Raw genomic sequence first — 25,718 nt, 5'->3', positions numbered from 1 at the left:
GGACATGCCTATGTGCTGGTACCCTCTAAGGGGTAGAGAGTTCAGGAAAGAAGCTAGAGAAAAAAAGATTTGGGGCACATCAATATGTAGGTGTTGAAGCCATGAAGCCACAGGCATGAATAAAATCACCCAAGAAGAATGTACATAAGGAAAAGAGAAGTGACTTCAGGAACATTCACAAATGGATAAAGAGAGACTCGGTAACAGAGACTGAGAAAGGATGCAGAGAGAACTCAGGAGCTCAGGGATGAGCAGAGCCCAAAACACTATAGATAATGACAGGCTACAATATGGAAGCACCAGTGCTATGAGAATTGCTGCACAGAGGTCCCAGGGATGACGACTAAGAAACAGCAACTGGCTGGACAGGTGGGCCACTGACGAGAGAAGATTCAACACAGGAGCTAGAACAGAAGCCTGTCTTAACAGGTCAAGCAGATATAAGATGCGGAAGAAGAAACAACTCTTTCTAGAGAGATGAGGCTATAATCTTTAAGAAGAAATAGGGTTGTAGGTTTGCAGAGCATGAAACCCAAGGGAGGACAGTTTTTTAGGATAAGGAAAACATACATATTGATAGAATGAGAGCAGAACCAGTGAAGGAAACAAGAGCCTACAGAAAAGGGGAATGCACTGAACTGAAGTCCAGGAGATCAGAAGGAATGTGACAGAGAGATAAGGTAGAAGGAACAGCCTTGGAAAAGGGAGAGTTATTTCTTCCTACGCAACTGGAAGGCAAAGCTAGTGAAAATAGATAGAGTGCATTAGTTCCCTCAGCTACCTGTAAATTAGAAGGCAATAAATATGCTCAGAAGGCACAGGCGAGGGTAAAGAAGCAGTGTAGCAGTAACGGTCTGGCCCCCATGGGGAGAAGTCAAAGTAACTGCCTAAGTGGGTCTGTAACAACATGGGAGCCTAAAAACTATTTGAAGACTCTTTATGTTTCTGTAAAGGGAATTTATGTCCTAGAGGTTTAGGTTTAGATAGTTGACTACCTTAGTGAGTGCAGGCTATATGCCACTGGGGAATTTTAGAGATCTTTGGTAAGATCTTGGTAAAGGGAGTAAAATGAAGGGCTAGATGGCTGTATTCAATGCCAGTGAAAATCAGGGATAATAGCACTAGGCTCACACAAGGGTCGGCCAACATTTTCTATATAAGGGCCAACTAGGAAATAATTTAGGCTGTGCTGGCCATATAGTCTCTACTGCAACTTAATTCCGCCATCTTAGATAGCATAATAGCAGCCACAGGCAACACACCAATGCATGAATGGGACTATGCACCAATACAACTTTATTTATATATACTGAGAGTTGAATTTCGCAAAAATTATAGGTCGTGAATTTTTATTTTTTCCAACAATGTAAAATGTGAGCAGCATTTTTATCTCCTAGGCCACACAAGAACAGGCGTAAGGCCAGATAGGGCCATGATTTGCCACCCCTGGGCTCACAGACATACCAGTTTAACAATGATCACTCTGGAGAATTCACAGGATTAGAACTGCATCATAAGAGTATGTCAGGTGTTGTGATATAACGATGATGGCCAAAAAGGTACTTCTTTACTGCAGTTTTTTGTAACATATTATAATAAAGATCAACAAAAGATTAAAAGGACCCTGGACTAAGAATCCAGATGCCAGAATTCCAGTCTCCATCCAGCCACATGCTAGTTCTCAAATGAAGCAAATCTTGTAGCATCTCAGCTTCGCGGGGTTCCCCATGTAGGTGTGTTTGTGGGAAGATAAGGAGCAGGCTGTGGCAAGCAGCAGACAAAAGCTTGCGGCAGGGATTCACACACTAAGCGGTTTCTTTTCTTTTTTCTTTTTTTTTAAAAAGACTACTGAAAAGTTACAGCAAGTTGTATCAAAATCATTCTCTAAACCCAGAGGGGAAATGTTCTAGAGGCTAGAAAGGAGAGTGCAGAAATATTCTCTTTTACTCTTCCTAATTCTCAGGCATTTTAACATGTCTTCTCAAAAACATGAGCCTGCTTTTCACATTGCGTCATCTTACCTAGACAACTTCTCGGACTCGGTCTTTCCTCAGTTCAGTCAGAGGCAAAGTACTAATCCCTGAACTTTCAATGATTTGATCAGGGTAGGTCAACGGTGCTCACTTATGTATCCAAAGACTGTCTCAGAGGAAACATATGTCCCACATGCCACATTTTAAGAAGTATGGTTTCTTCAAAACCACATGCTCCTAAGGTCATGTCTCTGACTCTTCAATAATGGTGTTTTGTTTTGTTTTGTTTTGTTTTGTTTTGTTTTAACCACAGAGACCTACAAAGTAAGGGAAAGGGGGAAAAAAGGAGATAAACTTTCAATCCTCTGCTTTCATTCCTTATTCATACAACAGGTGGGCAGGCCTCAGTACTAAGCCAAATAATTAGAGGAATTCCATGCATGGCCCTTCACAAACACCAGTGACAGACTGGTCTAAGGTCAGCGAATGGATAGGAGACACCACCTCTTCTCATGCTTCTATTTTCCCTCACGTTGGCAGGAAGTTTTATCCAGACTGCAGCATTTTGACCCAAACACCACCACTCTATTTTCATGAACCATCATCTCAGGTATAAATTTCCCAGGTGATCAGATTATGTTTGTTCACACCTAGAGGCGAGAGCCTATAAGAATGCTTGCATACAGATGCACTCCCTGGTCTGTACTAAACTTAAAGGAACTCAGAAACCTGGGTAAAGATAGTATTTTACTGGTTCACTCTCATCAACTCTGACCAGACTGATATACAAGGTTTCTGAAGGGCCTTAAGTTCACATTAAGCAAGCACTGCTGCCTTGGCCCCAACGTAAGCAAGCCCCCTGGGGTGGGTACACATGGCTTGCAGCTTATCTGATCCACTATTTCTATTGGGTGAACTTGAGTGGCATTGACTTCTCCACAGCTCCCCATGGCCTGATGAATGTGCACACAGGAGCTGGGATGCCCTGCTGCTTCTTTGCAACAGGTGTCCCTACGCTCTTTCCCAGACACACGCAACTAGTATGCACTTGCCAGAGTATTCCTGCAAGGAGAAGGGCTATGGAAGTAGTAGATGTCCCTCCCTGATTGGTATGTCTGGTGATTATTTATTCAGGATAAGTTAGTTGTAGCCCCCAAGTCCCTCATTCTTCAAATTATAGCTAGAAAAACCTACCAGGTTAATTTGAATCTTTCCCACAGTTCCAGTTCATTCAACAATTATGATGACAAATGTAACATTTTCAAAACAGTAACCATGATATATGTACGCATATATATGGTATACGTATATTTACTTGTTTATATCAATATACACGTTTACAAATGTATTTGTGTTAGAGGTTAATATATATACATATTTGTTATAAATGTTTAACCTATATAAGAAACATATATGCATATTTGTTATATAGGTTAAACATATATGTTCTATTTATATAAACATACAGTCCTAGGACATTGTAATACTCAATATTTAAACTTCTAGTTGTACTCAAAATTAACAACTTACAAAAACATGACTTACATACCATCTTTCAAAAACAGTTAGCAAAAGAGGTCATGTGCCCATATAAATAATATCTAGAGCTAATCAAGAAAGTTACTTTCAACATTAGGATTAAGTTTTAAAACATATTAACGGGGTGACTGGGAGGCTCAGTCAGTTAAGGGTCCAACTCTTGGTTTTGGCATAGGTCTTGATCTCCCGGTTGTGAGATCAAGCCCGGTATTGTGCTCTGTACTGAGCGTGAGGCCTAAGATTCTCTCTCTCCCCGCCCCTCTGCCCCTCTCTCATGGGCGTACATGTGTGCATGCATTCTCTCTCCCTCCCCACCACCAAAAACGTTTTATAATATATTGAATTTAAAAGTAACTAAGGGATTGTATATCTGCAAGACTTGGCAGATAAGTGTTTAATTTTTGAATGAGAGTTATAAAATTTCACCATGGAGTATTATTTAACAACATTTACTCCACTGGGATCTGACTTTTATAATTATTCTTGTCTTGAATTTAATAGGTCAAATGTTTTCTAGATCTTAACAGCAGAGTAAGACTTGCTGGTTAGAGCGTCTAGTGGTCGTCATGAAAGCATTAGGCTTTTACTACTTCTCAGCCCTTCACCAGTCTCAAGACCACAGGCTGAATGCTTTTCTCTCTCGGCCACCACTGGATCTTTCTGTGGGTCTTCTCTAATCAGGACCATGCTCTAAAAACTGAAAAATGTGGGTTGGAAAGGGGAAATTCTCTGGACTGTCAACTTCTTTCCATCTTATCACTGGTCAGAACAGAAGCTGCCGACTCTAAGCACACACGGACCAAGTTCGGTGTTTTCTCAGACCAGAGTGAGCCCTGCAACTCCATGGATCTCAGACTTCCCACCTCCAATTAACCAGGGAGATTAGAGAACAAGTTTGACTTCAATAGTAATTATACTTCAAAGGCATGATTAAAAATTCCCTTTTATAAAACCCTTAGACCTGACTGCTGTGGCTTTAATCAAATGTGAGGACAGGGAAAATGGCCACAGAATGTGAGGAGTCAGCCTTTGTGAAAGTCCTAATTTAACCTGAAAAGAACAAGGGAAAAGAGTGACCTAGTAATCTGCCCACAATGTGATATTGTCATGCAGATTCTAAACAGCTGCTTCAATTTGGACTACAGCCACCCCTGGCAAGCCAGGCCATTCGGCTAAGAGGAATTTCCAAGTTCCGCATGGCAATAATGCGGTGGCTCAGCTGGCTATGTGTCCAACTCTTGATCTTGGCTCAGGTCATGAACTCGCAGTTTGTTGAGTTTGAGCCCTGCATTGGGCTCTGTGCTGACAGTGTGGATTCTCCACCCCTCCTGTGCATGAATTCTCTCGCGCTCTCTCAAAGTAAATAAACCTTTAAAAAATGAGGGAAGTTAAGGAAGATGCCACAGAGTCCAATTCCAGAAGAAATAGGCTAGATTATCTCATGTCTGAAAGTGTTTCCTCTTCAGAAAGGACAGACTGGGTAACCAATAAGAACATCCCTGCCCTTGACCATGTAGTGTGTTAGGAAACACAAGCCCAGCAGGCTCCTAGAAAACCCTGTACGTTCCTGAACAGAAGAGTGTTGGAAACCGAACTTGGATAATCCTTCCTCTTCAGCATCTCCTGGGCTAAATTACTTTTCTTCCGGTAAGAGACACAATGCACGTGCTAATAGTCTGTGGCAGAAAAGTCCTCTGACCCAACTAGACTTGAGAGGTGGTAAAGTAAACATTTAAATTAAGAATTTTGACAAGGAAAGAAAGTATTTTCTTGGCCCTAAAAGTAGATGCTGCAGGGGTTTATTAAAATGCCTGCACACAGAGGAACATTAAAATATATATAAAGATACAAAACAGGTGTCTCTTTCCCTTTCCCACCCAGATCCACTTTCCAGGAGTTTTGCTTGAGAAGTTGGGGACAATTATATAACTACTATGTAAATGTAACCCCCTTTTTTCAAAAGTTTATTTATTTTGAGAGCATGTGTGTACCCACAAGCAGGGGAGGGACTGAGAGAATCCCAAGAGATCAATGCAGGCTCCATCTCACAAACCATGAGGTCATGAACTGAGCCAAAATCAAGAGTCGGATGCTGAATGGACTGAGCCACCCAGGCATCCATGTAAGTGTGACTTTAAGCAGACAAACCAACATCGGCTTGTTGCCATCTGACTCCCCACAGTGAAAGGGTTAGCTGCTCAGCCCACGCACTCCCTCTCTTCTCTTCCATTCCCCTCACAGGTCTATTTTTACACTGTCAGGGTTTACTGTATCTCCATTCTGTTCCATAGCTGTGATCAGGACAGCTTTAAGGTCATCACCAGATGTTAAACCACACACAAGCGGCATTTCAGGGCTCTGATGGATGCATCATTACTGGAGAGCTGGGTCCGGTCAGAAGACCCCAGGGAAAGGAAAGGAACTGCCTGGCACAAGGCCCCAAACTCCTGAGGGAGAAACGTCACAAGCCCTGAGAGTCAACCCATTTTCTCCTTTCCTTGTTCCTGGGCTCTCCTAGGTCGTCTCCACGGCCACTCTTCTTTAGACCTCCTAGATCTTCTTCCTGGTACTTCTCCCACCATTAAAACAGGGCGCGTACAGTAAATTTTCTAAATTTTGGCAGAAGCAAAACCCTCTTCTGTTGGTTTCCATAATCTATGATTTGCCTGCATACAACATTATAGTTTGAAAATACCTTTCCTTGAAACTGAAAAGACAATATTGATTTTTCAGCTAGCATCTAGTATTCCTTACGAAATGTCTGACGTCTACTGCACTGCAGATAACCTGTTTCTTCCCTAGAACAGCTTTAGGATTATAACCCTGGAAATTTAACCAGGATGTCTAGGGTTTAGGTCTCTTCTCATCTATCTTAGTTCATGCTGGGGAGTTGTCTTTCTTCAGCTCAGAGAAATTTTATTTCCTTCCTCTCAAATGTCTGTTCCTACTTTTAGAACTATTAGAGATTAGACGTTTGGGATATGCCCTCCATATGCCCTAACTGATCTCGTATTTTCTCTTTTTGGGGGGAGATTTACTTATGGATAAGCGGCTTGGTTCTTAGCCCTGTCCATTCCTATTCTGGTATTTCCAAGAAATTAAAAATGACTAAAAATAATGATTTGACTGCCGCTTTGCCCAGTAATGTTGTTTAAAGGTGTAGTATTGTCTTAAATCTAAGTACACTAAGTTCTCTATTCCTTTAGTTTCTCGTTTCCTACCAAAGTTAGCTATCTATTTATTTTGTTCATGCTATTAGTTTTCCCAAAAAGCAAATGAGACTTGGTTCCCGGTCTGTATTTATGAATGTAGACTATATTAATCTGAATAAGTAACTGGCACAACTTTCTTCTGCACCAGTAAGGTATTACCCCAACAGGTCTCCAACTTAAAACATGGACAACAGGCACTACGTAAATGCCTGGATTATTCCAGAAGCAAGCTTCTCGTGAGGTGCCTAGACATGCAGCGGCAGAGTGGCTGAGGACCCCAGCAGTGCAAAGGAGGGAGGTGTTGAATTCTGGAATGTTGCTCAAGTTCATCTAACAGTCCCACCCCCCATCTTCTCAGTCTAAAGTGGACATCACAACCCCAGTCACATCACTCTCTGCTTCTCATGCTGAGAATGTTCTACCTTCTTTAAGAACAGGCATCTGGTTTTACCCTAAAGACTAAACTTCCAACTACTTGCAGTCATCATCTTTCTGGTGTATGCCAGCAACTCCCGCGAATGCGTAAGACCCTTTTAAGTCTAACATGACTTACCTAAAAATGCCGTAAGAATGGAAGGTCAGACTGAGCATGCATGTGCTTACGTACGTACACACGAACATTTGAATACACACACAAGGATTACAAAACTGAATTTCTCGTGAATTTCTCACACACACACACACACACACACACACACACACTGTTCCTTGAAATAAAACTTCACAGCGATGATGAAAAAAATTAAATTCACAAATAAAAACTTACAAGAGCTCCAAAATTCAAATGTATGAAAGCTGTTACTATATAAAAGTGTAAAAGCTCCATGTATTTTAAATAATTGAGAATATCCAAGCTTTATATTTTCAAAGTAAATTAAGTATCATGAAGAGTTTGGCAATATTTTAAAAGATCATTTCTCACATGAAGTCACACAAGAAATACAGATTATGAAAGAGAGAAGCAGAAGAAAACATTTTCAAGTTTAAGTTAAAGAATCCCCTCAGAAACAAAAATGCTCACTCACACACTGCAAAGAATTTCTAAAATCACTATTTCATCCTCCACATCTTGCTAGATTTCAAAAAGGGCTGGCTTACAAGACAATTCAGTTATCTTGTTTTCTTTCTGGAGTCTGGAGGTGTAGTATGTGCTAGGCAGAGGGTACCTATGTGACTGATCCCAATAACGTGGAGTCCTAAGCTTGGATATGCTTTGCTGGTAGACAAAAGGCTACCGTTGTTACACCTCACTGCAGGAGGAATTATGTCTTCTGTGTGATTCCACTGGGAGAAGACCATGGTTTCTTCCAGACTTTGTTCCATGTGCCTTTTCCCTTTGTTGACCATGATTTGAAAAAATTTTTTTTACATTTATTTATTTTTGAGAGAGAGAGTAACACAGAACGTGAGCAGGGGAGGGGCAGAGAGAGAAGGAGACACAGAATCTGAAACAGGCTCCAGGCTCTGAGCAAGCATTCAGCACAGAGCCTGACATGGGGCTTGAACCCACGAACCGTGAGATCATGACCTGAGCCAAAGTCGGACACTCAACTGACTGAGCCATTCAGGCGCCCCTTGTTGACTTTGATTTGTATTCCTTTGTTATAATAGATCCTCGCTGTGAGTACAAATATATGCTGAGTCTTGTGAGTACTCTTAGCAAATTACTAAACAGGGGCAAGGTGCAGGGGTCGAGGGGATGCCCAACATACTAAGTGGAATCTAAGCACAATAAACTCCAAAAAATCCATGCCAAGGCACATCATATAAAACTCTTGAAAACTAAAGATAAAGAAAAATCTTGAAAGCATCCAGAGAGCAGTGATCTATTACTCAGGAACATTACCAAGAAACACTCATTCAAACGACACTGGATTTCTCAGTTGAAACCGCGGATGCCAGAGCAGCGGAAGCCAGAGCTGCGGCACAGCCTCTTTCAAGGAGACAGCTGCCAGTTGCACATTCTGAGTCTGGTTTCCCGACTCGTCAGGAATGAAACAAACATCCTCAAATGAAAACTCAACGACTTTGTTGCTAGCAGAGCTACCCTTAAATACTGGCTAAAGAAGGTTTTACAAACAGAAAGGAAATGGTAAAAGGAGGAGTCAGGGGTGCCAGGAAGGAAGATGAAACAAGAGGAAAACAGATTTCTGTGTATAAAGAAGAGACTATCCTTTTCCTCATGGCTTGTATAAATTATATTTGATGATTGAAACAAAAATTATAATACCATCTGATAAATATCAATGATATTTAAAAGGGGGGAAGGTAAAGGTACCTAAATAAAAGTAAGGTTTCCACATTTCACTCAAAGTGGTAAAATGTTGGGGCGCCTGGATGGCTCACGTGGCTGAGCCAACTTTGGCTCAGGTCATGATCTCACAGTTTGTGAGTCTGAGCCCTGGATCGGGCTCCACACTGACAGTACAGAGCCTGCTTGAGATTCTCTCTTTCTCTCCCTCTCTCTGCCCTGCCCCCACTTGCACACACATGTGCTCTCCCTCTCTCAAAATAAATAAACTAAAAACAAAAACAAATAAACAAAAAGACAATTCAGTTAACATTCCGACACTTTCCTCTTCAGGGTCATGTCACTCCTTTGTTGAAAACTATCCAAAGGCTTCCCACACATCTTAAGACAAAGTCCTGAATCCTTAAGTGCCCTGAAAACCTGCATGTCTCTCGTTTTCTGCAGAATCACCAGGCTCCCGTTTTCCCGACTCCATTTCTCTCCACCACACTCCCACTGCAATGGTCTGCTGCTTCCTCTCACGTCTGGAGTCTCACCCCATCTCAAGACCTTTCCACATGCTGTTGCTGTGGTCTGGCCGCGCTTCCACACCCCCATACACAGTCACCCCCCAGAGTTACCGGCTCAATTCTTGCTGACTTACAATAAACATGTCACATCCTTGGGAAAGCATACCCCTCCCACTTGCCTGCTAAAATGCCATCAGGCCTGTTTTAAGGGAAAGGAAGAAGAAAAGAACCAGAGCTGCTCTCCGTGCAGTCGGTCATGCTCAGCTGCACGTTCCCAAGGTGAGGTGCTGAGTCTGTCTTGCCACCAGAGCCATTAAGCAGCACTGTGCTAGCAGGTAGCAAGAGCTCAATTCATTCCTTTCATGAGTAAGCATCTGAATTGTCTCTCTGATCAAGGCCCTGTGATTCAGAAAAGAAGAGTCTAGCAATTCTTGCCTAAACCAGCTATTTTGTAGAGGTCCCAAGAAACATCTACCAAAATAAAATTTCACTGCCATAGAAGCAAATTCCATCAGTCATCAGAGTCCTATGAAGGCAGTAAACAACAACTGTGGGAGAATGCCTATTGTTTTATTTTTTCCTCTTTGGGGTAAGAAAATAACATGTCAGTTATATATTCATTATAACAAACATTATGCACGGTCATAAGCTACTGCTTATTTTAATAACTTTCTTGTGGTGGAAACACAAAATAAAAACCAAAAAACCACAGAGAAGCGCATATAATTGACAAAAGAAAGGAAAAAGAAGAAAGGAAAAGGAAACATCCACATTGCTGGATAAAATGGGATAGAAACAGCAAATCCATAGGAGCACACTTCCTATTTATTTGCTACTTATCGTACATCACTTCCAATACTGAAACAAATGCAATGGGACTATTCCGAACATATGAGCAAAGACGTGATGAAAGCCCACAGTCATGACACTGTGCCTTCAATCTCTAGCACAGGAATATACAGCAAATGTCAAGAGACCCTGTCTCTGCAAATTTCAGTAAGATTCCAGATTATTTTCCCCAATGAGAAAGGGACTCCTTTGCAAAGTTTACCTAAAATGAACTACACAGACTAAGTTTTAATTTTGTGTTCCCAATTTGACAGAGCACCTCAAGACTGGAAACATGAGCTGATGCAGATAGTATCTCAGGCCAGGCAAGGAGAGGCTGGACAGGTTCCAGGAGATAGACACCTGACAAGCTTCCCAATGCCTCAGTTCAATCTGTGCAGCTTTTAACAAATCAAAAGGCCACCTTCAGAGTACTGGATTAGTCCACAACTTTCTTTTCCACTGGCTAAATTTAGAGAGGGATACTACATCATAACAACTGAGATAAGAACTAGTATCATAGGAAGATGAAAGAAAACTCAATAAAGAAGCAATATCCATTTACATTTGCTTAGCATATAATCCCAGAGGGAATGAGAGATGCTCATAAGGAAACACGACCCAAGACAGTAATTGTGTAGGGCTATGCTATTTGTGAAAACTATACCCACACTCCTCAAATGTGACCTGTCCTGATTCAATAGTTATGGATATTCAAGTATCTTCAGGCAAGATAAGCTTTTATTAACTGGCCCCAAATTAACTGAGTCACATAGTGGGCGTTTCAAATTACTTAGATAAGCTCTTTTATCATTATTTGGTTATTCAACATCCCAGCCTCATGACACAGACTCACCACAGACTCTAGATTAGCTTTATTTCAATTTAGGATATCACGTGAGTCCATGCTACCCACGAAAGTTCTAGGGACGTTTGTTATGTACAGTCTAAAAGGGTGGAGAAAGTGGGGAAAAATAAAGAAAACCAGGTCAGAAATGGAACACATATAGATCTAAGAAGAAGCATAAGAAAAAAAGCTAATGCAGTTGCTTAACTTTCTACTATTCTTAAATTACACTCAAAAACGTTCCAATTTGAGATCCTACCTCTAACAAAATATGTTTACTTATAGGTAGAGGAAAAAAAAACCCACGTCCTACCAAAGAAAAAAATGGTTTTCTATAAAGTATGAGTAGCCAAACGAAGAGGGTTCCCTGTATGTTTTGGCTCACATTCTGAATAAGAAACTGCATAGCAGGAATGTGTCCACATATTTACACAGCACTTCACATTTATCAAAGTAATTTCACATTCAACATTTCCTGAAATCTTTCTAATAGCCCTGTGAAATCTGTGAAATGTCCCCACTTACTAGGCAAGACATGGGAACAAGTGACACACTTTGTTTTTTCTTAACTAAAGTATAACAATGAGAGATCACCTCACACCTGTCAGTCAGATTGGTTAGTATAAAAAAAAAACATAACAAGTGTTGGCAAGGATGTGGAGAAAAGGGAATCCTTGTGACTACTGATGGGAATAAATACTGGTGCACCCACTCTGGAAAATGTCATGGAGTTTCCTCAAAGAAGTAAAAAATAGAAATACCATACAGTCCAGTCATTTCACCTCTAGGTTACTCAAAGAAAATAAAAACACTAATTCAAAAATACATATGCACCCCTATGGCCACTGCAGCATTATCTGCAACAGCCAAGATACGGAAGCAACCTAAGTGTCCACTGATGGATGGACACAGAAGGTGTGGTGTACACACACAATGAGATATTATTCAACAATAAAAAAGAATGAAATCTTGCCATTTGAGACAAGATGGACGGACCTAGAGAGTATTATGTTAAGTGAAATAAGACAGAGAAAGCCCAATACTGTATGACTTTACTTATGGGTGGAATCTAAAAGGCAAAACAAATGAACAAAACAGAAGCTGACTCAAATACAGAGAACTGGTGGTTGTCCTTGGGAAGGAGGGTGGGGGGTTGGGCAAAACAGGGAAAGGGGATTTTAAGTGGTATAAACTTCCAATTATAAAATAAGTCATGGGACAAGTGATGTGCTCTTAATCAGAGTTAAGTAACACTGAGGCACTAGTGGGCACTATGTCTAACACCAGATCAAAAACCCTCCTACCATATTCATTCACTCAACAACCAGCATTCAATACCTACAACATGACAGGACCCATTCTAAGCACTGGGAAGGTTACAGCAGTGAACAAAAGAGACTCAAATAGCTACCCCCAACACCAACATTTTAATGAGCACCATCATGTAGTTTTTTTAGACTGGCTTCCTGGATGCCATTTATAACACCAATGTTCAAATAGTTTCTTTGCTTATGTAAGAAACTTAAATGTACTCAATAAATCATAAAAAAAATCCCACACATTCAGAACTTAAAACGTTTGACAATTTATTAAGCACTGACAATTCGAAAGGAAAATGAGACACAGCCCTCTATCACCAGACACTTAAACTACTTGAAAGAAGGCATATACACCTTAAAAATTAAGTAAAAAGATGTTCACAAAACAAGGCACTTCCAAATGAAAAATAACAAACACTCCTAGGACCATTTTCAACAGAGAAAAAACAACCAAGATACAGAGCTTTGTCTAAGAATATATATTCAAATCAGGGTACAATGTGTTTTTTTTTTGGGGGGAGAGAGAAATTATTATTCTAGGCTTTCTTAATTTTATACCAATAGATTGCAGATTAAGAAGTAGCAAAAGATGTAGCATTTAGCAAAAGTTTTTGCTAAACTTTTTTAAAGATGTCTATTTATTTATTTTGAGAAAGACACACACACAGAGAGCTCGAGTGAGAGAAGGGCAGAGAGAGAGAGAGAGAGAGAATTCCAAGCAGGTTCTGAGCTGTCAGTGCAAAGCCCAACCCAGGGCTCCATTCCATGAACTGAACTGTGAGATCATGACCTGCGCTGAAACCAAGAACTGGACACTCAACTGACTGAGCCACCCAGGTGCCCCAGTTTTTTCACTTTTAACATTACTTTCTGTACCTTATCCAAAAAAAGCCATTTATATTAATCAAATGTATTAGGAAAGAGACCTAATATTTAAGTCTTTATTATGTCTGCTTCACAAACATCCTTACTGTCTTACAACAACTCTACAAATTAAATGTAAATGTAGAGGATGCTGGGAAAGCGGAAGTGCCCGCCCCATGTGGACTACTTGATACAGAAGACCTTATAAATTATGAAATTTGAGCACAAAAAGAGCAGTTTGGAAAAGGGGAAAATAAGTTTTGGGATCTACAATAAAAGTTTCAATTTAATTTTCAATTAAAATATTAAGTGACTTGCTCAATTAATATTCCTTTTAAGAATTTAGGAGCATTGGATACATGAGTCACCTGTAGTCATCTGTATATACATACCTATGTATACACACTCACTCACACACACACACTCACACCCCTTACACCAAAAATAATTGTCCTGTTGTATCTTCAACACACACGTTTAACCAATTTGCAAAACTGTAGTTGTGAAGACAAAGCATTTCTTTTAGCAGTATGTTGAAAAGGGTCTCAGTGCAGGCGCTATCTCCCAATAAAACTTTTAACAAAACATCCCTTTCGGTTCCTCATTTTCTTCAGAAAAACAAAACTTTCTTCAGAAGGGTAGGGTTTTAATAAGCCTGCTCTTATAACCTGAAGACAAACCATGAACACTTTCCATATATTCTCCCACAATTTACCATATTTTGTTATCTGGATCCAAGGTCACAAGGTTGTCAGATGCAGTGTGAAGGTCACAGAACGACCCCCGCCCCCCAACCAGACAGAAGAAGGCAGGCAACAGGAAGAGAGCCAGGGGTCCTTCACGAAGGGACAATCAAAATAAGCTCACTGGCAACCACACAATCAGAGAACAGAACCCAACGCACCCGCAGAAACTGAGCGTAACCAGCTCCCACTCACTCAGATGTGCTCCCGGGGAAGTTTACTTCTTAAGCAGGGAAGACCGCTAACCTGCAACCAAGGAAACAGTACAGGCCACGTTCCTAGAGTCCAAGAAGGAATAAGGAAGGGATGTAAGACCAGGGGACCAAGGTCCACCATAGGCACACTGGCTCCTCATTACTACAGCCCCCCATCCACAAGTTCTACAGGGATTTAGTCTTCAATTTTTGAGTAATTTTCTTCCCAGAAGCATCAGTGTCAAGAAATAGAAACCAAATATCTAACATACTTGCTCTCTATTATGAAAGCAGCATCTAATCTAAAGCCCAGGCTAACAGAAAAGAACATTTACTTACCACCCCCTGGTTAACAAGTGAGAGAGACAGAAAAAGAAAGGTAGAAAGGGGAAAACACTTTCCTTTCAAAAAACTGACTCTCTCATCACTCCTGGTCATGGCAGTGGATGGTCTTAGTGAACAGTTTTTAAATTAGGGGACAGGATGGGGAGCAGGTACAACCACTCATCATTGCCCAACAAAAGGCAGTAAGTAAAACTTATTTTAATACAAACATGCTTGTGAGTGGTAAAACAAGGCTGCAAACTAATACTTCAAAGGACACTGAAAAGGAAGAATCATATGGCTGGTAAGGAAAGGGGTGTAAAGACTCCACTCCATCTCAAAATGTGCAGAACCGAAACTGAAATTGTAATGGCAGCAACTGTGACAATAGGTTCAAAAAGAAACAGGGTGGCCTGAGTGACTCAGTCGGTGAATGTCCGACTCTTGATTTCGGCTCAGATCATGATCCCAGGGTCGTGGGATTGAGCCCCATGGCAGGCTCTGTGTGGAGCATGGAGCCTGCTTAAGATTCTCTCTCCCTCTGCTTCTCTCCCCTGCTCACTTTCTCTAAAATAAAGAATTAAAAAAATAAACAGAAATTCTTTTATTTTAGCAACAGCAACTTTCGGCTGGTGTGACCAACAAAACAAAGTCCCTGTCTTGACAATTTCTATTTGAATTAAGGGGAAACAAACTTGCTCTCAAAGAAAATGCTCAGTAATATTTGTTACTGGAAAATGCTGATTGCTCAACAGAGAAATGAAGTCTAAACAAAATGTTTTCTTAGAACTACTTGAAAGTTCTAAAATATAGAATGCTTACATAATCCTAATATTTATGTTACAATATAAAATTAAAACCATAATTTCTTATATCTGTTAATTAGCTCTCATAGACAAAAGACCCCCTTCATTGGAAGCAGGTAAGAATTCTTTGATATTGAAGACCATCTAGGAGTTCCTCTCTCTTCTCTTACAAAACCACACTAGACATTGTGAGGACCCTCCATACTGCTTCCCACAGTGGTGGCACCAGTTTGCATGCACATCATCAGCGCACCAGGCTTCCTTTTTCTCCACATTCTCAACAACACCTGTTCCTTGTGTTTTGATTTTAGCCACTCTGACAGGTGTGAGGTGATAGTTCATTGGTTTTCATTTGCATTTCCCTGAGGACTGATGCTGATCACCTTTCCATGTGTCTGTTGGCCAGCCATCTGTAGGTCTGTAGCAAAATGTTTAATGGGGTCTTAATTGGTTTCTTTGGGTTTCTGGTGTTGAGTTGCAGAAGTTCTTTATATATTTTGGATAGTCACCCCGTTTGGGATATATAATTTGCAAGTACTTTCTCATTCAGGAGGCTACCTTTTTGTTTTGCTGTGCAAAGAGCTTTTCATTTTGGTGTAGTCCCAACAGTTTAATTTGGCTTTTGTTTCTCTTGCCTCAGGAGACAAATCTAGAAACAGGTTTCTATGGCTGATGTCAAAGAAATTACTGCTTATGTTTTCTCCTAGGAATTTTTTAGTTTCAGGTCTCACATTTAGATTTTTAATCCATTTTGAGTTTATTTTTATGTATGGTGTAAGAAAGTGGCCCAGTTTCATTCTTTGCCTGTAGGTGTCCAGTTTTCCCAACACCATTTGTTGAAGAGACGGTCGTTTCCCCATTGTATATTCTTGCCTCTTCTGTCATAGATTAATTGACCATAAAGCATGGGTTTATTTCTGGACTTTATACTCTGTTCCATTGATCTAGGTGTCCATTTTTGTGCCAGTACCATACTGTTTCAATTAGTAGAGCTTTGTAGTATAGCTTGAATCTGGTATTGTGATACCTCTAGCTTCGTTCTTTTTGAAGACTGCTTTGGCTATTCAGGGTCTTTTGTGGTTCCATACAAGCTTCAGGATTATTTGTTCTACTTCTGAGAAAAATTTTGTTAGTATCTTGATGGAGATATTACAGTACATCTGTAGATTGCTTTGGATGGTATGGACATTTTTTAACAATATTGGTTCTTCCAATTCATGAGCACAGAATACATTTTATTTATGTCATTTTCAATTTCTTTCATCAATATGCTATAGTTTTTGGAGTGTACAAGTCTTTCACTTCCTTGGTTAAGTTTATTCCTGGATTTTTTATTTTTGGTGCCAACTGTAAATGGGATGGTTTTCTTAATGAAGTAGCAGAAAGAGAAATTATTAGTTTATAGACACACAACAGATTTCTATATATTAATTTTGTATCCCGTGACTTTACTGAATTCATTTATCAGTTCTAGTGAAGTTTTGGTGGAGTGTTCAGGGCTTTCTATATATACTATCATATCATCTGCAAATAGTGAAAGTTTTACTTCTTCTTTACCAATGTGGATGTCTTTTATTTTTTTTATTGTCTGACTGTTGTGGCTAGGACTTTAAAAACATAATTATCCCATGATCCAGTAATTCCAGTAAAAACTAGTTATTTACCCAAAGAATACAAAAACACGAATTTGAAAACATATGTACTCTTATGTTTAACGTAGCATTTATTTACAAGAGCCAACATATGGAAGCAACCCAGTGTCCACTGATAGATGAACGGATAAAGATGTGGTATACAGATACAATGGAATATTACTTAGCCATAAAAAGAATGAAATCTTAACGATTTGCAACAACATGGATGTTGAGAATAAAGATTAATGATAAGTGAAATAAGTCAGAAAAAAAACCCTATGTGATTTCACACATATGTGGAATTAACAAACAAAACAAACAATGAAAAATAAAAAGACAAACCAAGAAACAGACTCTTAAATACAGAATACTGGTGATTACCAGAAGAGTTATACGGGGAATGGGTAAAACAGATAAAAGGGATTAAGAATACACTTATCTTTTTTTTAAATGTTTATTTTTGAGAGTGAGCACGAGCAGGGGAGAGATGGAAAGAGTGGGAGACAGTATCCCAAGCAGGTTCCTCGCTATCAGCACAGAGCCCAATGTGGGGCTCAAACTCATGAACTGTGAGGTCATGACCTTAGCTGAAACCAAGAGTTGGATGGTCAAACGACTGAGCAACCCAGGTGCCCCAAGAGTACTTACCTCGATGAGCCCTGAGAAATGTATAGAATTATTGAATGATTATACTGTGCACCTGAAACAGGTAATTATACTTGAATAAACAATAAAATTCAACTTAAAAAAGCACTCCAGAATGACAGCTAAACTCAAAAGTCTAAACCTACAAGTAAGACTAAACAGAAGAGACACTATCAGTCTAAGGAGGTCATTTCATTTAGAAATGGAAAATGGATAAACATTTGGTAATAGACTAGGGTTTTGACATTCTCTGCTCCAAGGGCCTATAGTGGGGGATAAGCCAACAAGAACCTGGAACGTTCTGGAATTGAATGTGCAGGATACCGCAGTGGGCAGGGAGCTTCAGAGTGAAGCAAAAACAAGATGACTGTTGGGAAGTCTCTAGGAAAATACTTTCTCACCTCCCCAAGCATCTGCCCGTTTCCTGCTGTTATCAAAGACAGGTTCTACTGCTTAAATAAAGTGAAGTAGCAAGCTACTGGACTTAAGATACCTTAAACAAATAACAGAGGATTAAGTGAAGGTGTGTGTGCTAGAAGGTAAACTCAGTGAGGGCATGGACTTAGCACCTTTTTGGTCACTGCTGTACCCCCATTCCCTACAATGGTGCCCAGCACAGGGAATATACTTAATATACACCAAAAGAGTTTTGAAGAGGAATTTTTGTAATCTCCAAGAAAGTAGAGTATCAATCTCATGGACAGAAAATGGGAGAGAAGAATATAAAATTTGAACATCAATGCAGACAATTCAACATGTGACTAAAAGGAGTATCAATGAAAGAATAGAGAAAACTGGAAGAGAGGAGGGATTTACAGAGAAATAATGCAAGACATTTTGTAGAGCTAAAGTTTCCTTGCTGAAAAGTGCTCACTACCTGTCTAGCACAAAAAATGAAAATTTCAAAGCACTAGGAATGAAGAGATTCCAAGCTTCTATCTAAAAGTTATTTTAGAGAGAAAGCTCACAGGAATCAGAAATTAGATGGTACAAGGACTTCAACAGCAATTCCGAAGCTAAAATACAGTGGAATCATGCCTCCTAAACTCTGCTGGAACTGGAGTTCTACACCCAGCTCAAAGAATAATCAAGACCAAAGATATAATTCAGATGCTTTCAGATACAGGAGGCTCTCAAAGTTCCCATCCCCCATATTCTCATGCCTCTTCTACTCCCCCAAAAAGGCAAGAGGAGAATGAATTCTACCCAACGAAGGAAAACAAGGAAAAGGAAGTCTGCACTCAGGAAAAAGGCACTGCGACACTGCAAAGGGGACAGGGTCCGCAGGATGCGGGCAAGAGGAAGTCCCACGAGAGCCGTGCGTGGCCTGCGGAGAGCCAGTTCAGAGCGCGTTACGTGCCGTCCGAGGGCACTACCAGCAGGAACAGTTGAAAAAACAAAAGGAAATGAAACCCTTAGTGGATCTGTATGCCTAACTGTACAGAGGATGGTTGATTTGGAGAGTGTGGGGTTAAATTAATGACAAAAACCAAAACCAGCAAGTAACAGTCCTTTTCCTATTAACTCTAGGAAAAACAAAAGAGGAGATGGAAAAAAGAAACATGACAATAAAATGTTGCCTGACCTAGATAAGATTATTTCTACTGTGATCAATATTAAACAATCTATTTAAGGATTGGCAAAAAGCTACAAGGGAAGATGTACAGAGAAAAGCTAAAGGGGAAGAGGGTATTAAAAGAATTAAACCTTCACCACCCAAAGTAAGAAGCTGACAACGTCTATGTACAGAAATCTAATGAGAAATAAATAGCAAAACCAAAACAAATAGCTTTTGTTAAGTAACTGCATCTGGGTAATCAAATGGGCATGAGAGGTGGGGTAGGAATATGCTATTTTCCTTGTAACATTCATACGATTAACACTTCCTAAACTATCAACAAACTGCTTTATAAAATGTAAGTTAAATTTCCAAAAAAATTTCATCCAATGTAATCCTATTGTAATCAGTGATTTCTTATCTCCTAGGGGGTTTGTGGATCTTTGAAACAAAACCATTTAGTGTCACAGCAAAAGAGGATTTAGATTTATACACAAACTTCACAAAACACTAATGTAGGTTTTGAAAAGCTAGTTCTCTGCTTAAACTCTTACATGAAATTTAAATTCATTACCTAATGAATAAAGCTACAGCACATTAATTCTTGTCCTCATGACCTCACCATTCTGCTTTAGCCACTTGTCAGGGAAAAGAAAATTAGATAATCAAGCACTTAGTCTCAAATCTCAAAAGCAGCCACCTATAAGAATAATTTACATTAAATTTAACAAAACCTCTATTTTTCTTAAATGTTTATTTATTTTGAGAGACAGAGAGCAGAATGAAGGAGGAGAGGCAGAGAGAGGGAGAGAGAATCCCAAGAGGCTCCTTGCTATGGGCAGAAAGCCAGAATCGGGGCTCAATCCCACAGACCTTGAGATCATGACCTGAGCTGAAATCAAGAGTCAGACACTAAAATGACTGAGTCACCCAGGTGCCCCCAAAGCCTCTATTGTTTTAAGTCAATCTTGTATGTAAATCTACCTTGTGTGCAAATGAATTAAAGCAGGGGACACAAATCCTGGCGAGTCCAAATCCAACTCATCCCCAGTCTCAAATCACAGTGGCCACAGACAAAGGCTCTACTAGAACAGAGCCTGGTTCATTAATGTTTGCATCTACGGCCGCTTTCTACCGAGGGGAGAGATCGTGCGGTCTGCAAAGTCTGAAACAGTTACCATCAGGTCCCTTTCGGAAAAATTTGTTGATCCCTCAACTAAAGGATTCTAGTTCTGAATTTCATTTGCACTTTATTTCATATGAAACTGGGCCAAATTTATATAGAAGAGTGTCCATATAAAGAGTCCTTGAATCAAGAGCCGTTTGAATAAAGAACCTTAGAGTCAGTCAACACAGCCCTTAAAGTCCAGAGAGATTTAATGGTTTGCTTGGGGTTTGCTTCTGTCAGGAACAGAGTCAAGGCAGGAGTCTCCTGACACAGATGGTTCCTCTCTTAGATAAGCATCTGTCACCAAAGGTTTAACCCTAATACTTCCCCTTTGTTCCTACTCCACTCTTCAACTTATTACTAATTTAGTTATTTTGTTTTAGTTAAAGTGTTAATAAAATGTGCCTTTTAATTTGATGTTTCCCAAATATTTTAAACAGATTTCTGTTGATATTCACTTATGCCTGTGCCCCAAATGCAGTGCAGAACACTGATTAAGGACAGTCTTTAGGATCAGGGAAACTCAGGTTCTGGCTCTGCCCCGGGGTGTCACTCTGGCCCCAGTAACCCTCATAACTTCACTCCACTCCACGCGTTAGTGTCCACCTCAGATGAGTGTGGTTTGGCTGAATAAAATGAAGGATGCCAAGAACCTAATGCACTGACTGTCACAGAATTAAGAGCTCAAGAAATGTTACCTATACTTTGTCTCTTGTCCAAATTTTGATAACCATCATTATCCCCAAAGAGCTTCATAGGTAATGATCTCAAACTACAGTGTGCGTAAGAATCACCCTGTGAACTTGTCAGTGCAGATTCCCTTGAGCCTACTCCCAGCCACTCTGGGATTATTTAATCTGGAAAAGGAAGGAATCTGCAATTCCAAGCTCAAGTGTGACGTGGACACAGGCAGTCCTTGGAATGGAAACAGTGCTCCTAGATAGTGAGTGATACTGGGGGTTAAGAGATGAGCAAAAACCTACATAATCACAGTGTTAATTAAATACAAATGGCCAGGAGCTAAGTATTGCTTTTCCATCCACAGCAGTCCATTTTTGTTTTGTTTTGTTTTACTTAAACTTATATCAGGCTCCACAAGTTAACTAGTGTTATATACGTTGTGAAGATTATTTCCCAGTTTATAAAGGTTAGGACTTCCAATTACAAACCAATTAAACATTCATGGAACTCAAAACGGTCAGTACTCAGGTCCCCATGAAACTTCAGTTTTCTATCTTGGAATTCAGCCACACAACCTTCTTACTGTCCCCAGAGAATTAAAGGCTACCCATTCTATTTATTGGTATATTTGCAAAAAACAAAACAAAACAAAACCCAGAAAAATAATGTCTATTCCCACCCTTCAATACAAACTGAAACAAGCTAAAAATGTGACTAAAAACAAATATACTAAGTTTGAAACTAAATATATTCTACATTAAGAAACCCTGATATGCAATAAATGTGAAGCAAACTGTATGTAACAGCTGTACCTTTGGGTAAGTTTTTTCCAGGTAAGCGTCCATTCCAAAACCAGCAACACAAACAGAGTTGACAGTGGCAAGAGTTGGTGAATGGAAATGCACAGGTTCGAAATTACCTTGCTCCAGTCTAAAGCACAGGGAACGCCTTGCTGCTTCCATCTCTGGAGTCGGGTTATCTAGGACGTGTCTACACCACTGCAAAGGGCTCAGGGATTTCTCTGATGATGTGAATGTCTTTGAAGAGCCAACGTATAACCTTAAAAAGAGAAATCTACATTATATGTATTATATAGGTATACAGAGATGACCTCTCTTCTAGGGAAAACAACATGTACTTAACAAGTTTCTAGTGAAACAAAGCTCACATTTCATTACTTCGAATACCAAACTTATTTTTTAACAGGCAAATACCCCCAAATAAAACAGGATGCTTTCTGTAGGCTGGTGGGAAGGAGGACTTCAAAAAGCTATGGACCAACATCTCAGTCAGAAAGGAGGCTTTTGTTATTGAACTGACCTTCAACAGGCACCGTGATGATCTGACTAGCTCATTTGCATTTGCAGAAATGAACACTTTCATCTCTTTGGTGACAGAATCTTACATGAACTGAGCTAATGTATGTAAACACGACATGGCAAACAAGGCAAATCTTATGTGCTTTTTAAAAATCTAAGCCTAAAACTAAGTGTAAGTCTGTTGATCCTCTCAACCCTTAAATACTCAGTTATTCCCCATCTCAAATCTGTACTAAATCTGGTATGTGCTTCTTTCTCACGAAAGCCAAACAACTTTCAAAGCTATGTTTTAGGAAAAATTTGGTGTCAGCATCTACACCATTAAACAGTAATGGGCAGAACTCAATAACCACCGTGAGGCCCTGTAAGTTAAAGATTTTCTCTCTGCTATATGGTGCTTACGTAAATTAGAGAGTATTTTCACTCATAGTCACAGGGTTATACTAAAGAAGTTCATCATCTTAGCTGACTAAAAAAAAGACGAAGAAGATAATCACTGGTTCTAGTAATTAACATTTATAAAGCTGTATTCTAATTACAAATATCGTGAAATGATATTCCTTTAAACAAAGTTACCATAATTCTAATGAGCACATAGTCTTGAAATACCAGACTTCATTATTCATTCTCATACTGCTGTAGTCAGGACTCCCATCTGTCAAAATAATTTCTCGGTTATCCAAGATGGTTGGGGAATGGTACTATTCTTCAGCAAAGTCTTCTTAGAGATCAGAGCTTGACAAATATTTCCTATAAAGGGGCAGCTAGTAAATATTCAGGCTCTGTGGGCCACACAGTCTCTGTCACGACCACTCACCTCCACTGTGGCAGCTCCAAACCATCACAGACCACATGTAACATGAGTGAGCTGGGCTGTGCTCCTACAAACTACAGACACTGGAACTTGAATTTCCCATAATTTTCAATGTCATGAAATAGTATTCTTTTGGGTTTTTTACCCAGCCATTTAATAATGTGAAAATCTAGCTGACTAGCCATACAAGCCACGCAGAAGGGCTGATTTGCCCCAGGACACTGTTGGCTAACTCCTGTTACAGATGCAGATTCTAAAATATCTTTTAATCGATTTAGTAGTAATCCTAATATATCATTAGAGAGTTAGAGAGTGAACCATGGTCCTCCCTTCATCAAGAAATAGTGATTAGTTAAAACTTCTTATTCCTGGGCCCCACCTAGGTCTACCATGACAAGATTAATACCGACCTCTGTACATCCATCCTTTTCACCCTCTTGTGCTGAAAGACCCCTCAACTGTCCAGTACCAGGCAGCCTGCCCTAGACTCCCAAGTAAAGGCTAGTCTAAGTCAGTTGTTCTCAATCTCTGGTGCATCGTGATCCCTTAGCAAGCTTGTTAAAACACAAATTGCTAAACACTTGATCGCAGGCAGGTCTAACCTACCTGATTCAGTAGGTTTGGAATGTGGTCAAAGAATCTGAATGTCCAGTAAGTTCCCAGGTGATGCTGATATTACTGTCTGGAGTGCTCACCTAGAGATGGACGCACTGGGCTAAGCCAATCTGAGTAATTCCATTATTCGTGTTTGCCTGATCACTGGTTTAGGCACAAGCTCTGTATACAATCTAGCCAATAAAAACTAAGGGGAGATCTCCTGATGGGCACATTTCTCCTCATTCTTAAAGTGATCAGAAAAGACCCAATTATATGCTGCCTACAACATATGCACTGTAAATATAACCACACAGGTGAAAAGTTAAAGGATATAAATGTAAAAAATTACCAACAACAAAAAGCCCAGGTCCAGAAGTTTTACTCCTGAATTCTACCAAATGTTATAAGAAAAGGAATTGAAGACCACTATCCCTCATTAACATAGAAGCAAAATCTGAATATTTTAGCAAATTGAGTCCAACCATATATAAAAGGGATACTTCATCAGTTCCAAGTGGAGTTTATGCCAGGAATGAAAGTTGGCATAACATTCAAGTATCAGTGTAACTTACCATAGAAAAGGCACGTGATAATCTCAACAAAGAAAAAAGCATAGGACATCTATCCATTAAACACTCTCAGCAGATTGAGAAGGAAACACCCTCTATCTGATTAAAGGCATTTACAAAAACAGTGGCTTAAACAGCTAAAGACTAAACGCTTTTCCTCTAACATCAGGAACAATATAAGGACTAGAGGTTCTAGCTAGTGCAATCATGCAATAAATAAAAACATTTAGACTGGAAGTACTCAATCTATCTTTATTCACAGATGATATGATTGATCATCTATGTACAACATCTGAGGAACCTACAAAAAAATACCAAAACTAGTAAGGGAGTTTAGTAACAAGATTGTAGGATACCAGATCAACATGCAAAAGTTAACTGCATTTCTATACAAGCAACAATCACCATTTTTGAAATTTCATTTCCCATTTACAATAGTATAATAAACCATAAGATGCCTAAGAATATATCTGACAAAGGAGGTCAAGCCCTGTACACTGAAAACTACATAACATTTGAAAGAAATTAAAGATATAAATAGAAATATAGACCATGTTCATAGATCAGAAGGCAGAATATTGTTAAGATATAAATTATCCCTAACTTTATTTAACAAAATCTCAAGATTTCAGTAACCTTCTTGAAGAAATGTAAAAGCTGATTCTGAAATTCAAACGGAAATGCAAAGATCCTGGAATAACCAAAACCTTTAAAAAACAATAAAGTTGGAGAGCTACCACTGACTGAGACACATTACAAAGCTACAACAGTGAAGACAGTTTAGTATGACATAAAGGTATACAGATCAACGGGGAAACAAGGTGGTCCAGAACTATACACATATGCAAAACTGATTCTTGACAAAGTAAAAAGACAATTCGATGAAGAAAAGATGGTCTTTTGAACAAATTGTACTAAAAGAAATGGGTATCTATATGCAAAAAGTAAATTTTTAAATTCTTTTTAGAGACAGAACATGGCAGCAGGGGGAGAAGAGCAGAGGGAGGGAGGGAGGGAGAGAAAGAACCTTAAGCACGCTCCATGCTCAGGGCACAGTCCAATGTGAGCCTGAGCCCACAACCCTGGGATGATAACCTGAGCCAAAATCAAGAGCTGGACACTCAACTGACTGAGCCACCCAGGCCCCCTGCAAAAACACTCTGATCCATCCTTCACGTAATATCCAAAGTTAACTCAAACCACGTTCACAAAAATGTAAAGCCCGGAACTATACAATTTTTAGAGGGAAACCATTGCCAACATCTTGGTATCCCTGAGTTGGTAAATATTTCTTAGATACAATTTCTTACATGGAAAGTATGAA

At 39.6% G+C, this 25,718-nt stretch overlaps 1 protein-coding gene across 3 annotated transcripts in view; it reads right to left on the bottom strand.

Annotated features, from left to right (window-relative positions):
• The window catches only part of SLAIN1 (SLAIN motif family member 1), a 62,276-nt gene that overhangs the window by 26,011 nt on the left and 10,547 nt on the right, over positions 1-25,718 (bottom strand). For 2 of the 3 annotated variants that reach the window (XM_039252463.1, XM_039252464.1), the window contains exon 2: positions 22,015-22,154. In XM_039252463.1, coding sequence (XP_039108394.1) covers positions 22,015-22,154 — 140 coding nt within the window. Of the gene's footprint in view, positions 1-21,907; positions 21,928-22,014; positions 22,155-25,718 lie in introns of those variants that run through there. The other variant, XM_039252466.1, reaches the window with a different exon arrangement.

Source organism: Hyaena hyaena, unplaced genomic scaffold (assembly GCF_003009895.1).
Source record: "Hyaena hyaena isolate Hyena2069 unplaced genomic scaffold, ASM300989v1 scaffold_413, whole genome shotgun sequence".
Lineage (NCBI taxonomy): Eukaryota > Metazoa > Chordata > Mammalia > Carnivora > Hyaenidae > Hyaena > Hyaena hyaena.
This window is presented reverse-complemented; position numbering and strand designations above follow the sequence as displayed.